We start from the raw sequence: 18,062 nt of genomic DNA, 5'->3' as shown, positions 1-18,062 counted from the left end.
CTTCCACAGAGGACACCGGTTCCGATGGCAGATTTACTTCCTGTTTACTTCCTGGTGTATCTCTGAGACAGGAAATGTAGAGAAATCTCCATAATGGGACGCACAAAGAAAAAAAAATGACCTACAAACTGCATTGTTGTTTGCCAGTAACACACACTCCAACATGCGCACTGTTGTGCCATTCATCCTCAATGACACCCTAACAAAACTTGTTCACATATGTTCTTTACAGACCTGCCAAAAATGCTAAATACTCTTTTTATTCATGTGTATGTCTTGGTGCATTAGGCTGCCCATCGAAATAAATGGGCAGCCTTAATGTGAGGCAGGTTAAAACTAAACAATGTTTTTTTTTCTGCTGAGCCTAAATCCTTGGCTGCGCCAATACATGCAAAACAGGAGCTTGCAGTCGTTTAGTGTGCAGGGCATCCATAATAATTCACTGCACATTGTGCCAAGCATCCATTGGAAAATCAGTGCACATGTATGTTTTTTTTATAAGATGCTGGTGTTGCCTGGCAACCTATTTTATCATCAGAGTCATAGTAGACATCTGTTGGCCACCAGGACATGTAGGTTACTTACATGCAAACAAAATCAAGGTAAGTATAAGGAGAAAAACATAAGAAAGTGAACAGGTAATTTTCTTGATGTTAGCCGTTATAGTCTTTGCCCTTTACAATGGTTATTGCTTTTTCACTTGATAAAGGAGGCCAGCAAGTCCCAAAACATTGGTCAATTTACGATGCTTTTGCTTCAGCAAAACAATTTTGATGCTGGGAGTGCCCGCTTTTCTCATTGGATTTGCTATATGGTGCCACTGAGAGCTCTTACAGCTCTGTCCAAAGAGCGGACATAACAGTAAGTGGTCCTCAAAGGTATGCTGTGTGGGATGGTACTTGTGGATGTTCATAAAGAAGGTCACAGTTCCAGCTGTCATATCAATTACAACTCCATTATTCCTCTATCAAAAGTGCTGCCAGTTAGTGTAATTATTGAAACATGAAAGCATGAATTATCACTGCATAGACTGCCAGCCATGGAAAAGGAAACTAACTATAAAAACTCAGCTTGAGGATCTTTTAACTATTTTTCTTCCAGATCTTGCCGACACATAACAGCGAAGATCTATAAAATAGTAATGAGTTTTATGCCATCTCTCTTAAAGTGTATTTAACCCCATTCAGCTGCCTGCTGCCAGCCCTTTAGGTGGATCTTAAAGTGGTATTAAATCCAAAACGTAATATATTGCAGCTTACCAAACATTAGATGTGGTGGCTGCATTCGTTTTCCTTTTTAAGGCTTTTTCCCTCTATTTTCAGCTTGTGATCTGGCCAGTAACACACCACTTGTATTAACGTTTCCCCACTCTGGATGAATGAGCACAGGGGACACTTTTGGACAGCAGCATTGTTAGTCTGGTGGGATTGGGAGTGTTCGATGTATTAGCAGATTTACATACACTAACAAATTGAAGCCAAACTCCAGCTACTACCTTATAGGTAGTTACAGCAACAGTTTTTGCTTCCTTTTAGGTTTTACATAAATAAGTAAAACTGCTCATTGTAAGCGCCCCTGTGAGTGTTGAATGGTTTGTCTCATCCGTTAACTGATACGTCTTTAAGTAAGCTTGTTCTTATGAAAAGCAACAGATTTACATGGCCAGATCACCAGGTGAAATAGAAGAAAAAAAAGCCTGAAAAAGAAAAAGTGTGCAGTGAGTGAACTCTCAGCACAGAACAACAGAGCCATATGGACACATACTGTATATGTGGCAGCTAGGCGTTAAAGTGGTTGTAAAATCAGAAGGTTTTTTTTTTTTTTTTTAATCTTAATGCATTCTATACATTAAGATAAAAAGCCTTCTGTGTGCAGCAGCCCCCCTCTGCCCCCCTTATACTTACCTGAGGTCCATCCAGATCCAGCGATGTTGCACGAGAGACTCAGCTGTCCTCATTGGCTGAGACAGCAGCGTTGCAATATTGGATCCTGCTGCTGTCAGTCAGCCAAAAAAAAGAGAAAAGGGGTGGGCCAGACCGCGGCTCCGTGTCGGAATGGACACAGGTAGCTGCAGCTTGGCTCTGGTGCCTCATAGCAAGCTGCTTGCTGTGGAGGCACTCAACAGGAGGAAGGAGCCAGGAGCACCAAAGAGGGACCCAAGAAGAGGAGGATTTGGGCTGTTCTGTGCAAAACCACTGCACAGGGCAGGTAAGTATAACATGTTTGCTATTTTTGACGAAAAAAACCCAGAGACTTTAGTATCACTTTAAGGCCCACCCACCATACTGGCGCATATCTGTGCTACTCCTGCTGGAACATATTAAAGCCAAAACTTTTTTAGTTGCAGTAAGAAAGAGTTAAAACCTGTCAGGTTTTTATTGATTGAAATAGTAGATGGATAACACTGGAACCTCCAGTAGATACACTTGGGTCCTAAATGTATTTGACAAAAATGTACTGGTAGTATGCCAACAGGGCATCCAGGTGATGGGTAGGCAGCTCCCGCAAACCGAGGAATCTGTCCGGTGGCCTAATGCAATGTACACACGGTCGGACTTTGTTTGGACATTCCGACAACAAAATCCTAGGATTTTTTCCGACGGATGTTGGCTCAAACTTGTCTTGCATACACACGGTCACACAAAGTTGTCGGAAAATCCGATCGTTCTAAACGTGGTGACGTAAAACACGTACGTCGGGACTATAAACGGGGCAGTGGCCAATAGCTTTCATCTCTTTATTTATTCTGAGCATGCGTGGCACTTTGTCCGTCAGATTTGTGTACACACGATCAGAATTTCTGACAACGGATTTTGTTGTCGGAAATTTTATATCCTGCTCTCAAACGTCGTGTGTCGGAAAATCCAATGGAAAATGTGTGATGGAGCCCACACACAGTCGGAATTTCCGACAACAAGGTCCTATCACACATTTTCCGTTGGAAAATCCGACCATGTGTACAGGACATAAGAGTGTAGAAATGGGGTTTGAGTGTGAAAATCTGCACTGTTTCAACAGCTTAGTGATAAGAGCTTTTCAGCTTCTGACGCAGTACTGAGTACAAGCAACAGAGTTTAAATATACAAAGTGAGTCCCTATCAGCGGACAACATTGATTTTAGGCTCTGATGAAGAGGACAATGTGCAGTCCCCCGAAACACGTTGGTATCACACCTGCTTTAAAACCAAATTTTGGACTCTAAATCCTAGTGTGGCGCTCTGATTTTCACACTCAAACACATGGTTTTTATTGGTGTCTGTATTCCAAGTTGGGGAGATTCACTCTCACTACTGATCTTGGTGACCATTATCTCTGATACAGAAAGTGATGGGTCACAGAACAGCAGAGCCCTGTGGACACATATACCTGTATGTGGCCGCATGCAAGTCGGATTATTACAATGGTAAACTCCTAATTGTCAGGCTACCTATATCCATTGATAGCTTCTGTGTGCACAGAGCATAAAAGTCTACACCGTGGAATGATAGGATGTCACACTGTCATCCTAACACTGGATGTTACACTGTCGTACTGAGCATTGGATGCTCAGCTCCAGAAACTTGGCTTCGTTCCCCACAGAAGCATGCCCAGTCAGCTCTTTTTCATTGATTGAGAGCAGACTGCACATGCATTGGTAGGGAACAAAGTGGAGTGCTCATTTGTGAGTTTGTGCATCCATCACTCAGTACATCCTGCTTTCTGCAGGAAGAAGCAGGGAATAATTGGCTTAAAAAGTAAGCATTCTTACACTGAACGGAGCACTGCAAATTAAAGTGTATGTTACCCCCAACATTTCATATTCATATGAAATGTCTGTTGTACCATGTACTGTTGAGAGTATCCTGTTTTCTTTGTGTTTCTTCCTTTGTGTGAAATATCTGGTGATCCTGCTAGTCCCCCTGCTTTCCTTTTTCATACTGACCACGCTAGGCAAGGAGGCACATCTCTTCCAGAGCGGTCAGCCTGCCTGTCCTCCATAGGTCAGACTTATGCTGATACGCCCCCCCTGCACAGCCAATAACTGGGAAGATTGTTGCATTGCTCTCTCTGCCTTTTTTATTTCAATACACAAATGTTTTGCATTACAATTGCATTTCTATTTTAAATTGAATTTTTTTTTTTTTAAGGTGACTGTTCACATATACTGTCATTTTATGTACTGATCACGCTGTATTGCATAGGGGTGTTTTTGGCAAAAGTCATTAAGGTGGACTAACCCTTTAGGTCAGGGCTTGACAAAACTCAAGCACCAGGTCATAATGGTGACTGGAAATTGCGTCCTGTCGCCTGGGTTACACTGCAGCAGTGGTCAGATCCTCCCATGTGGACTAACGCCGGGTTGGTCGATAATTGAGGCCTGCTGGAGCGGGCTACACGCTCCTATCTGCGAACGGGCACCCTCTGGTGGACAGTGCTGTGATGAGCGCGGCTTGCCCGTGACACCTCCGACATCATCTTTCCAGATTGACAGCTGGGCTTGATTGGTTGCCCTTTCCTTACCGCCGCGGAGTGGACGGGGATGCCGTCTATCAGAGCCACATCATCAGTGCTTATCAGTGCCACCTGTCAATGCCGCCTATCAGTGCTAACCCTTTAGGGCATCCTAATCAGTGCCCATCAGGGCAGCCTCATCAGTGCTCATTAGCGTAGTCTATCAGTGCCCTTAAGTGCCACCTAATCAGTGCAGCCTATCAGTGCCCCCTATCAGTGCCCATAAGTGCCACCTAATCAGTGCAGCCTATCAGTGCTTATCAACGCAGCCTCATCAGTGTCACCTATCAGTGCCCATTAGTGCTGCCTGTCAGTGCCCATCAGTGAAACCTGTCAGCGCCGCCTGTCAGTGCCCATCAGTGCTGCCTGTCAGTGCCACCTATCAGTACCACCTATCAGTGCCCATCAGGGCAGCCTCATCAGTGGCCATCAGTGCTGCCTATCAGTGCCCATAAGTGCCACCTAATCAGTGCAGCCTATCAGTGCTTACCAGCACAGCCTCATCAGTGTCGCCTGTCAGTGCCCATCAATGCAGCCCATCAGCGCCACCTCATCAGTGCCCATCAGCGCCACCTATCAGTGCCCATCAGTGCCCATCAGCGCCACTTTTTTTTTTCTACTTATCAGTCTTTTTCCACTTGGCACCAGGCCTGAGCAATTCTTATTGCCTGACACACTGGACATGCAGTTCTGGGTGCTTGACAGCTGATTTAAAAACCTGGCTCCTAACTTTTTTAGCAGGCTCCTAGATTCTAAGCTAATTTGTCAAGCCCTGCTTTAGGTAACATAGTTTGCATATGTGAGAGTAGGTTTTATTGGACACTGCTTGTGGGACTGTTACTGCTGCTGCTGTTGGCTTCGAAGGACCGACCGGTCATTGCAAAGTGGTCATTCATGACTTTGAAAACGTGTATGTTAACAGACATCAATAGGTTAATGCACCCAGAACAGAATGGATAAACAGAGCTGTGCTCCAAGGGACAGCAGATCTCTATGTTCCTAATTGTTTTCTCTTCTGGCCAGAACACTAATTGTTCTCTTTGATGCAGAAGTCTCTGTTAATTGATGAGATTAAAGTATAAAACACATGTTTTGTGGCTTTTTTCGGAACCATAAGCGCAGGCGGCTGGCCGCGTCTCCTAACGCAGCAGACTGAAAACACAGATACTAATTTACAGGCTGGAACACGGGAGAGATATTGTTGTGAACAATAATAAGAAAGAAAGGAAAAAAATGTGCTAAAAATGAGAAACGAGGTGTGCAGTTGTGAAAGAAAAAATGTTGGTATTGTTACAGTCTATTTGATCTGATCGTCAAAGGAAAACAAGTCACAGACTTTAGGGTCTTAATTGAACCAATTAATTCCACAATCAATGGCAGCTGTTTTACCACAAGTGCCCGCTTACGCTAGGGAGCAAAAGCAATGTCCAGTCGGATGCTTTGGGCAAAATATCTTGCAGTAAAAAAAAACTTTATTGATTTATTTCAGTAGTGTTTGCCTAGCAAAGGCTTCATAATCTAGCCACACAGCTGTATGAGAACACTGTACGCTTCATGTGATAAGACAACAGAGCTTCACATTTATTTTCATAGCAGTGTTCTCTACCAGCGGGAAAAGTGCCGAAATGCTGCTGGTAGTGTCTTGCTCACAAAAAAACCTGCAAGAACGTCTGCCTGCCACTGTGCTCCTCATCTTATAAGGTGCAGAGTAGCAAGCCTCCACAACCAATCAGAAATTGTTTTCCTCCATCTTCTCTAAACAAACAAATGTGAAAACTGATTGATTGAGAGTTACTGCCTGTTATAACACCTCGTTTTCTTAAGGTTACACCATATTAAAGAACTCCAGGCTAAGCTTGAAACTTAGATTTTTTTTTTGGGTGAAGTAGGAAAGCAAAACATTTGCTGTCTAGTATCTGAAACCCTTATTTCTATCCTGATTGGTTACCTTTTGCTTTATGCATTATACAAGGCCAGTGTCTTGGGAAAGATAGAACCCATTGGATCAACATGACCAGCACTTTCCATTAATCTCCAGTCCCTAGCAACAAGTAAGATCAGTTCAGAACTGCTAAGCTATTCAGAAACCTCTTCAACTGTACTAAAGCCAGATGTTTACTTATTCATTGTACCACAGCCCATAAAGGTCCTTGGCTTCTAGAGACAATTTATAACATTCCACTCAACTTATTATGCTTTGATTCTGCTTCTGTGTAGGACTTTGGCCTATTGTCGCTGTTCAAGCTCCCTCCCCAAATATAGTAGGAAGTGCTCAAAAACTTCTAGTATATGGTTTGCAATTTTGCAGGCTCAGATAGCTGGTAACGTTAAAATGTACCTAAAGCCAAATTTGTTTTTATTTTGGATAGGGTTCAAATTGGAATTGTTGTTACCATCTATGTCCTATAATGACTTCTTGTCCAAGGAATGCAATAGGCTTAGGTCCCTTTCACATGGGCTGTCCAATAAGGTCCGTCTGTCAGTTTTTCAGACTGACCTGATCGGACCCTCCAGTTTCTCTGGTGGTCCGGTGGATCGGATGGAAACAGACAGGCGGCCCGTTTCCTTCAGATTGCTTCATAGAGGAGAGCTGGACTGTGTGACTATGCAGAGCGGACACAGACCTGTCATTCACCTGCTCAGCAGGGATCAGCGGAGAGATCTCCCGCTGAGCAAGCGGATTCCACTCCATGGAGACACCCGTGTGAAAGGAGACGTATGTCTTTTCTTTCAACCTGATGAACTATGTAACAGGAATTGAGTGGAAATTCCCCATTATTCCTGTTTTAGCGACAAATTTCAGTGACAAATTCTGGATTAGCTATCACTTTCTGTCCTAGTGACAGTGGTCACCAGGACTAATAAAGGGGTAAATCTCTTCAGTAGGGGACAAAGACAGCAATAAAAAAACTGACAAAGGTTCCAAAACTTTCAGACTTCAACCAAAACCCCCAAAATTGGTTCCACCTTTAGATACCCTTTAAATATAAATACCCACTCTAATGCCGCGTACACACGGTCAAATTTTCTGACAACAAATGTTGGATGTGAGCTTGTTGGCGGAAAGTTCGACTGTGTGTATGCTCCATCAAACATTTTTTGGCGGACTTTCTGCCAACAAATGTTGGCTAGCAGGTTCTCAAATTTTCTGCCACAAGTCTGTCGCACAAAAGTCCACGCATGTTCAGAATCAAGTAGGAGCTGGATGCGCTCGGTCTTGTAAAACTAGCGTTCGTAATGGAGATATCACATATGTCTTGTATGTCACTACGTTCGTAATTATTGGTCAACATTTGTGTGACCGTGTGTATGCAAGACAAGTTTGAGCCAACAACCTTCGAACAAAATTCCACGGTTTGGTTTTGTTGTCGGAAAGTCCGATCGTGTGTACGGGGCATTACATATATATCTATTCCTCTATCTCAAACGTGCAAACAATAAACCCACAATAGTGCAAAATATAAATGGTCTGCTGCTGTGATTAATAATCCCTTATCATATAAAATACAAATGAAGAAAAAAGCCATTTCATAAAGCCCAGCACTGAAACTTTTTAAACACATATACTGTGACAAAAAAAGAAAAATCACAGAAACATAAATATTTCCTTCCTGCATAAAAAAAACCCCAAAAAATAAAAAAAACAAGTGTTGTATATGCTTCAGTGGCTCAAGATCCTGAAGTAAGATTGTATACATATCAAGGAGACTGTGTCCCTGAAAGCAGTTCAAAGCTTTTTCTTGGAAAAAGATAGGCGTAGTGATCGGGTGAGTGCCGAATTTGCACTGGTAAAAGGGAACACAGTGTATCCTTAGCATAACATGGATATTCACATGGTGGATGTTATTTTGTTACTATTCATTTCAACTTCACTGTGAAGTTCAAATTGCCATTTTGAGATTTACTATAAGGCTCGGTTCACACAGGGGCAACACGATTTCAGAGCGACTTTGTACGGCGACTTCAATGCGGCTTCAACGCGACTTCAGCGCGACTTTAGCAAATTACAACGCGACTTCAAGTCGCCTCCAGGACAGGCGACTTCGGCTGTGGCCAATCACAGGACAATCAGCTCTCTGGGAGGGAGGGGTTTGCCTGGGCAAACGAAATTTTTTGCCTGCAAAGTCGCTTGACTTTAGAGAGAGATCCGACTTGGAGGCGACTTCCATTGATTTCTATGGTACAGGTCGCCTACCAAGTCGGATCCAAGTAGTACAGGGAGTACGCTCTGAAGTCGGAGCGACTTCAGTAGTGTCTATTAAGACGCTCCCATTCACTGTCATGTGAATCTTTTTCTGGGGCGACTTGGGGCGACTTGGAGCGACTTGGGGCGACTTGAGGGGCGACAAGTCGGATCCCAAGTCGTCCCAGTGTGAACCGAGCCTAACTGGAGCACTCAGACCCTGGTGCAGGTGTACATGGTAGCCAATCAGCTTCTAACTTCAGCTTGTTCAAATTAAGCTTTGACAATAGAACCTGGAAGATGACTGGTTTCTATGCAGATTTGCATCAGCTTTTGCACTTTCCTGTTTTAGTAAATCTCCCCCTTTGGATGTTTATGGACACTTTTATTTAGCTGTTTGTAAAATGGTGATTGTTCATATACAACACTTGTTTATTGTGTGGGAAGGAAATATTTATGTCTGTGTGATTTTTTTTTGTCACAGTGGGCGTTTTTAAAAAGTTTCTGCGCTGGGCTTTATGAATACCATTCAAGCCCTGGTCACACTAGTGTGATTTGTCATGCTATTTGACAGTTCCAAATCGCATGACAAGTCCCACCCCATTGCCGGCAATGGAACTGTTCAAATCGCCTCGACTCATGACGCAGCAACTTTGAGATAGGTTCCTGCTCTACTTTTTACATTGTTTCATTGCGACTTGCATAAACTTTTGCTAAATGAAGTCCCAAGCCACAATGAAATCGGAGGCACAAATCTCACTGATCTGCAGCTTTGTAACTGTGCTGAAGTAGCGCAATTTCAAAGCCGCACTAGTGTGAACCATGGTTGAATATAGAAGTGACACCTTTATTTTTGAATACTGCTTGTTAAATAAAATGTTTGCAGCACATGTTGTATAATTACGTAGGACCCTTTAAGGTCTGTAATATAAAGTCTGTAATATATTATAACAGGGGAATATGGGTCCTACGTTTTGACATTCTACACAATATAAAAGGTTACTAAAGTGTATTCCATGATATCCTATACTTGTGCAAGAAATAAAAATTCACTGTGAACTATTGCAGAGCTGTTCAGCATGTTAAATGTTGCACTCCCATCCCAATGATACCACCTTTAAAGACATATCAGCTAGTAGGCTATTTCTTAGGGTCAGGAGCAGCTGTTATGTTAACCAGACCAGCACCCCTTTACCATCAAGTGGGAGGTTCAACAGGGGTGGCCAGAATTCAGATATGGAATAGAGTATTTGTATTAGGTGTATGTCTCGCCATAAGTTTTTTTTCTTTAGCTTATAGTGTAGATAAAGTTTACAACCCCTATTCAATATTTACTGCTCCTGGGGGTTCTGTTAGAGACTGCTAAAACATCCCTTTTGTCACCTAAAATTTGTTATGACCAAGGTCTCATTCACAAACTAGTTCTCCTACCCAACTCAATATGAGTGTGCATCCCCTCTGTTCCTATTCCAGGATCCCATGTGTAGAACAAATTCAATGCCCCATAAAGCACTAGAACCTAGAAAAATAAACCAAAACTAGAATGGGCATATTCTTCTATATTTTCTGTACATAAATCATTACCTGTGCAGTGTATCACCTGTAGTGAAGATAACACTAGTGGTTCATTTTCCATATTTAACATACTTACATTTTATATATATATAAATGTATATATATATATATATATATATATATATATATATATATGAACTAGGGAAGTGTTAAGAACAGTGAAAGAGAAAAGAATAGAAACTTACAAGAAAGATTTCATGTCCAGGCCACGATTGCGAATCTGACCAACCACATGTTCCCAGCTACCGGGGTTGCTTCGATTCCTGATCCCAGTTGGTCTATACTTGGACCCAGCGGTTGTACCAGTGCGTTGTGAGCGGGGATTGCTGGTGTTACTGCTGCTGGATGATGGAGGTTGTTGCTGCAGCTGTAGCTGCCCTAGACTCTGGCTGGTGGTTGGCTGGCATTGATTGTGCTTTTGGTGAAGGCTGAGAGGTTGCTGGAGGCTTTGTTGGCGAAGCAGAGTGCGAGGACGCTGACACTTTATGTCTCCCGCAGAGGTGGGGATATGGTCGAGAGTAGTAGCTACTGGCAAAGTAGGGTCCACAAAGCTTAGGCACAGATGAAGAAAAAGAGAAAAGGAAAAGTGAAGGGTAGACAGACGTTGCAGTCCAGAAAACAGACACAAATACATAGAAGACAGATAATTGTAAGCACCTTACAGTGAACAATAAAAAAAAGAGTGCTAACGGTGCTATGTTTTAGTATATATCACGACAACCACTGAAAATGATCATCCCTAACTGGGTTGGTTCTAGCATTCTCTAACAGAAAACACCACCAACAAATAAAATTCATTCTTGGTGGTTGCTGAAAAGCTAAATTAGAAAAGATTTACATAGCTAATGAGTAAATGACCCTACTAGTGCCCACCCAAAATCAAATATATGTTATGCATGGATTTGGATTTTAAATATTTTAACAAAGGATATGACTGATAAAGCCTGGAGGTAAATAAAATGTCAGTGGTTCCAACAGAAGCCAGGTTCAAGATGTCATGCCTAGGGTTAGGAAGAATCTTACTGGCCATTATGGACAAGGTCTTTCTTTTTCTGTAGGTTATTCTAGCCATTAGTGTTGTCCTGTCTATCTCAAGAACCCCTTGCCATGTAATTTTTAGTGCCTATGGACCCCTCTTAATCAACATCCAACTGGTGGATTCCCCCTTACCTCCTGTCCTAACTTCCTCAAATCAGTGAGGCAGCTCAGCAGGGTAAAGCAGTACCTGCACAGTATGATGTGTATTGCATGCTGTCAGCTTGCCATGGCTGACATCAAAAGCAGTGCACAGCTCTTGTTGAATGATGTGAGTGCTGCTTCAACCCTGTAGGAGGGGAGAAAAATATCACAAAAAATGCTGCTCCTCACCACCTAAAATGTTTCCAGGGAGCCAAAACACTTTTACAAAGCTGAAAGGATAGAAAAAGGAAGAGGGAGCAGGAGAAGGTCTCCTAATTGAAACTCAAACAGAGTAAAGGAAGTAAACCTAATATTCATGTTACTGCTTTTTTATGTTGCCGTACTTACATACAGTACATACAGTAAAAATGGGTTAAGATGTAAAAGTCTTGTTGCAGGTGTTCTCCCACAGGATGACACTCCGTGTGACCACCAATGTAACCACATACAAATTCCTCATATTTTAAATAACAAAAGTGCATTTGTTTAATTATTATTATTATTTGTTTTTAGTAAATACGTAATTACATATTTACAGTGAATTTATTTGAATGACCATAAGTACCCCAAAAAATAAGAACTCGAAAGTCTCCCAATGACATCTGTCAACTGAACTCAAAAAGTTAGGATCTGCAATGTGATAGAGAAATTTTAGAAATATCAATTGTAACGAAACAGTTTCCTAAAAAATGTAACTTCGGTCTTGAAAGCCTCCTGAAAAATGACAGTGAAAAATTACAGTGCAATTCCTGGTATGCAAATGTATCTAGGCACGCTTGTGCTCATAACCTAATTTGCAGTGTATGATTTAGACGCTGCCACCTAGTTTCATGTGATTTGGTGATGATTTGGGGACGTCACTAATGTCCTTCTCATTGTTCTTGCTGGAGGCTCTGACATGACACAAAGTCTTGCCTCTAACAAGATGGCTCCCTCCACATAGAGACACAGTGCAGAACAAAGCATAGTAAGTCAGTAATAGGGAAAGATCGGCCACAGAGAGGCCACAGGCAATGCTGCTGACTAGTCCTCTGCCTGCAGCTTCCAAAGTACAGATCCCTATTTGAGAATCTGCAGTTCTAACTGAATCAACAATTTTTCTAACCCGAAGTTATCTACAAGTGTCTGGTAGTCATTCTAGAAAAAAATGAAAAAATCCTTAACTTACTCTGCTCTAGCTCAATGCAAAATTTGAACTATGACCTAAACTAATCATCAACACAAAGGAATCTGTTTGAACATCTTGTGCCCTTTTGATTAAAAAGGGGATGTTGACTTCAATATAGATTTTTTCTTGTTCAATATTTTTATTGAAATTTGTATAAATAAAATACAAATTATAACAAGTAATAAAGCATGGGATACAAATAAATGAACTCAATATAGATTTTTTAAAATAGATTTGATACTAGCAGAACAACGACAGGCATATTGCAATTATCTCACAGCCACAATGCTCTCCTAAATTATACATGTATAAATATTGCACTGAGTAAACAATCCACATCATTGGAGAAACTATCACCTTCCACATATGTGCACTTTAGTAGTAAATGAAAGTCAAGGGATTTTGGGTCTGTAGTTAAAGATAATATTAATGACCCTTTCATAGAGGCAGCAAGATAATGTCATCTTGTATTGCCTCCCTGTATTTTTTTAATGGGTATGTACTGTTTCTCACTAACTTAAATACCTTTGCTCGTTTACTTTCTACCTATTCAGTTTGGCAACTGTGCCAAGGGAGGGCATGATGGCATAGTAGTGCTCCCTACATCCCCTTGGGTTTCCTTAGCACAATCAAAATCAGTTCCAGTCATTAGGAACTCCAGTCTTCCTGCTTCTGTCAAGACTGCCAAAAACTATGGTGCATTAATGTGCCTTCACTTGCTATGCCATCCACCATCTTGGACCATCTCTGCATATACCCCAGCTGTAACCAAGCCATCACTACAGGCAAGTAACGTGGTAAATGGAATCTTGGGGGATATGTTTGATGGGCAACAAGGGGCTGGACTTGTTAGCTGTGGAATGAAGGGGGTGGTGTGGCTGGTTGTGGAATGTAAGAAACTCTGCTAGAAAGGATTGCTGTGGAATTGACAGACTCTGCTAGACAAAATGGCATGTACCCATGGATTACCTATAGCTGCTATACATGAGTCTTGTCTCTAAATCGGCTTTAGTAACTTTATGCATAGCTGTGGTAACCTCCTAATTGGCTTTGCTCGCAAGGGAAATATTTCTGTAGTATAGTTGGTACTTTCATCCTCAAGAGCAGGAGCCACACAAGCAGAGGCACTTTGATAGTAGTGTCTGCAAATGCATGCAAATTACATGTATATTTTTATTATGAATTTGGAAGAAGGCTTTAAGCTTCTTTCTTTTGCTAACCACTACAACAAAATGCTTGCAGACGTGTCAGTTTTGTGCACAGCCACAAAGCAAGGTGATGAGCTTTAAAGGGGTTGTATGGGAAAAAGATATCACTTCGAAGAAAAAGCTAATGCTCAGAGATCTGTGTTTCACTTGGTATTGGTCATTTTTACACTGCATATACAGCTATCCTGAGACAACTACCTCCTGGACTATAGCTTGCAACTATCAATGATGCATGTAATACAATATAAATGGATTAAAGTGGAGGCAGCAAAAGGATGTTGCAGTCTATGTGTAGAAGTGAGTTAAACTCCTTGAGGACAGCAGTAATCTAGGATCAGATTTCATGCATCCTGTTTATTCTGAAGTAAATGCATTCTATTCTATACAGAAAGGACAGTGAAAATTTTTTTCTATTTTTGCTCCTACTCCTAATTTTCTGCCGACATTAGGTTAAACTAAAAATCCCAACTTAAATGTGTGTATTCTGGCTATTATCATCCATTTAGGGAGAAAACCCTACAAGAAAACACACCAACCAATACGTTCTCAGTACTGTCTAATGGAAACATAAAATAGAAATAAACATGATCTGTTCCTATATTTCTGTGGAAATAATGAAAGCATATGTGGCACTGGCTAATTAACCCTACTGTTTGGCAACCAAAAGGTTAAACTTGCTTTCTCGCCATGCACTTTGCAGTTTAAGGCACGTGTGCCACACTGGCAGGTGGTGAGTGGGATGTCAGTGAAGGCTTTTTATAGCATTTCTGTAGACTCATCTTACACCAAAACTCTTGGGCTAGACAAATATATTACACCTTAAAGAGCAAGCAAATTCATTATTTTCCAATAAGGATACTATACCAGCCTAGTAGTTAGCAGTGATTTCACCAGTTGAGCGATAAAGAATATTTATCACCAGTTGAGCGATGAGGAATAAGGTACATTTACATCTCATAAGAGGACCCTCCACTGGGGCGATGCATGTTTGGGAATGGGCAAAGATTTAAATTTGCCTTGACTAAAGCCAGGTACACATGGGAGGAATGTCAGGAGCCAACGGCCGGTTAAAAAATGGTTGACATGGCTGACATGTGTATGTCGGTCTGGCTGGCTAGACTAGTTTCTGTTGGAGCTGAGAGGTTTTTTTTCGGTCAACCCGCGGGGTTGAAGGAAAAATAACGAATAGTGTATACCAGGCTTAAGGAAGTAACTTTTCCATTTGAGTGAACAGTAGTTATGGTTAGAATGTGTAAACTGTCATTCACGTATTGTACTTTCTTCACCATACCCCTGGGCTACACTGATATGGTACAGTAAGTCTACCTTGCATATAATTGTTGCTATTTCAGATAATACCAAAAGTAAAACTAAGATGGGGTATGCTAACTTGGGAAGAGAGGTGTGGTGCTCAGTAAGAACCCATACATCATACCATTGTTGTTACTGTTGTAGGAAATAAGGTCACAAATGAAAATTATAACATTCTAATATTTTATGATGATTCATTTTTATAATATAAAAACCTTTCGTTAACCGCTTGGTGACCAGCCGCCGTCATTATACAGTGGCAGGTCGGCACGATCCCACGAGCCGTCGTAGCTATACGTCGGCTCCTTTAAATGGGACAGCAGGCGCACGCATGCCGCCGGAGGCAAGCACACATGCCCGCTGCACTGCGAGGGTGCCGATGCTTGCGGCCGAAGGTCGCAATGACCGCCGGCCACGAGCGATTGCGTTGACGAGAGGCAGAACAGGGACGTGTGTGTGTAAACACACAAATCCCTGTTCTGTTCTGTGAGGAGAGACAGATCGTGGGTTCCTAATAGCTATGAACAACGATCTGTCATCCCCTCGAGTCAGTCCCCTCCCCCTACAGTTAGAACACACAGTCAGGGAACACAGTTAACCCCTTGATTACTCCCTAATGTTAACCCCTTCCCTGCCAGTGACATTTATATAGTAATCAGTGCATTTTTATAGCACTGATCGCTGTATAATTGTCAATCGTCCCAAAAATGTGTCAAAAGTGTCCGGCATAATGGATCGAGTCCATTACTAGTAAAAAAAAAAAATAATAATAAAAATGCCATAAATCTATCCCCTATTTTGTAGACGCTATAACTTTTGCGCAAACCAATCAATATACGCTTTTTGCTATTTTTATTACCAAAAATATGTAGAAGAACACATATCAGCCTAATCTGAGAAAAAAATTAGCTTTTTTTTAAAAAAAAATTGGGAATATTTAGTATAGCAAAAAGTACAAAATATTGTGTTTTTTTCAAAATTGTCGCTCTTTGTTTGTTTATAGCGCAAAAAATAAAAACCGCAGAGATGATCAAATACCACCAAAAGAAAGCTCTATTTGTGGGAAAAAAAGGACGTCAATTTTGTTTGGGTACAGCGTCGCACGACCGCGCAATTGTCAGTTAAAGCGACGTAGTGCCATATCGCAAAAAGTGCTCTGGTCAGGAAGGGGGTAAATCCTTCCGGGGCTGAAGTGGTTCAATTATCATTCAAATAATCACTGAATCATGACTAAAAGAGGGACTCCAACCAAAATGTTGTTCCACAACTATAGTGAGCTAAGCCAAATATTTAACATATCGAGCTTGATGCTTTAAGCTGTATAAAGCAGTCAGAATGTAAAAAAAAACAAAAACTATTTCTTACAAAGTGCTAATCACAAACTGTTCTATCACATAGTACAGAAATCCACATGAAAGAAACATTGAGGACTCTCCTGCAGTTCAAACAACAAAACCTGAATGTATTAAATAGCATAGATACGGAATGATAAGTATTACATTTCAAGGGAGCAATTCCATTTTTTTCAGACACCTAAAGAAGGGGGATTGCTACCCTATATATGAAGAAGGGGGATTGCTACCCTATATATGAAGAAGGGGGATTGCTACCCTATGTATGAAGAAGGGGGATTGCTACCCTATATATGAAGAAGGGGGATTGCTACCCTATGTATGAAGAAGGGGGATTGCTACCCTATGTATGAAGAAGGGGGATTGCTACCCTATGTATGAAGAAGGGGGATTGCTACTCTATGTATGAATAAGGGGGATTGCTACCCTATATATGAAGAAGAGGGATTGCTACCCTATGTATGAAGAAGGGGGATTTCTACCCTATGTATGAAGAAGGGGGATTGCTACCCTATATATGAAGAAGGGGGATTGCTACTCTATGTATGAAGAAGGGGGATTGCTACCCTATATATGAAGAAGGGGGATTGCTACCCTATGTATGAAGAAGGGGGATTGCTACTCTATGTATGAAGAAGGGGGATTGCTACCCTATATATGAAGAAGGGGGATTGCTACCCTATATATGAAGAAGGGGGATTGCTACCCTATATATGAAGAAGGGGGATTGCTACCCTATGTATGAAGAAGGGGGATTGCTACCCTATATATGAAGAAGGGGGATTGCTACCCTATGTATGAAGAAGGGGGATTGCTACCCTATGTATGAAGAAGGGGGATTGCTACCCTATGTATGAAGAAGGGGGATTGCTACTCTATGTATGAATAAGGGGGATTGCTACCCTATATATGAAGAAGAGGGATTGCTACCCTATGTATGAAGAAGGGGGATTTCTACCCTATGTATGAAGAAGGGGGATTGCTACCCTATATATGAAGAAGGGGGATTGCTACTCTATGTATGAAGAAGGGGGATTGCTACCCTATATATGAAGAAGGGGGATTTCTACCCTATGTATGAAGAAGGGGGATTGCTACTCTATGTATGAAGAAGGGGGATTGCTACCCTATATATGAAGAAGGGGGATTGCTACCCTATATATGAAGAAGGGGGATGGCTACCCTATGTATGAAGAAGGGGGATGGCTACCCTATGTATGAAGAAGGGGGGTGGCTACCCTATGTATGAAGAAGGGGGATTGCTACCCTTTGTATGAAGAAGGGGGATTGCTACCATACATATTACAAAGGGGGACTGTTACGCTATATAAAGATTGCTCCCCAACATAAGAAAGGGGGTTGCTCTCCTGCATATGAAAAAGGAAGATTACTGCCCTCCATACGGTATGAAAAAGGGGGATTGCTACCCTATATATAAAGAAAAGGGATTGCTACCCTATATATAAAGAAAAGGGATTGCTACCCTATATATAAAGAAAAGGGATTGCTACCAAATATATGAAGGAGAGGGATTCCTCTCATACATAAGAAAAAGGGTGGTTGCACTCCTGCATATGATAAAGAGGGACTGTTAA

The 18,062-nt window shown here is 41.6% G+C and overlaps 1 protein-coding gene across 5 annotated transcripts in view; it reads right to left on the bottom strand.

The window, feature by feature from the left end:
* The window catches only part of SYT7 (synaptotagmin 7), a 571,182-nt gene that overhangs the window by 150,709 nt on the left and 402,411 nt on the right, over positions 1-18,062 (bottom strand). For 4 of the 5 annotated variants that reach the window (XM_073604668.1, XM_073604667.1, XM_073604669.1 and 1 more), the window contains one exon: positions 10,435-10,800. The exons of the other annotated variant lie outside the window; for it this stretch is intronic. In XM_073604668.1, coding sequence (XP_073460769.1) covers positions 10,435-10,800 — 366 coding nt within the window. The remainder of the gene's footprint in view (positions 1-10,434; positions 10,801-18,062) is intronic. 5 annotated transcript variants of the gene reach the window in all.

This window comes from Aquarana catesbeiana, linkage group LG11, assembly GCF_042186555.1.
Source record: "Aquarana catesbeiana isolate 2022-GZ linkage group LG11, ASM4218655v1, whole genome shotgun sequence".
Classification (NCBI taxonomy): domain Eukaryota; kingdom Metazoa; phylum Chordata; class Amphibia; order Anura; family Ranidae; genus Aquarana; species Aquarana catesbeiana.
The sequence above is the reverse complement of the archived record's forward strand: the minus strand, read 5'-3'. Positions and strand labels throughout refer to the sequence as shown.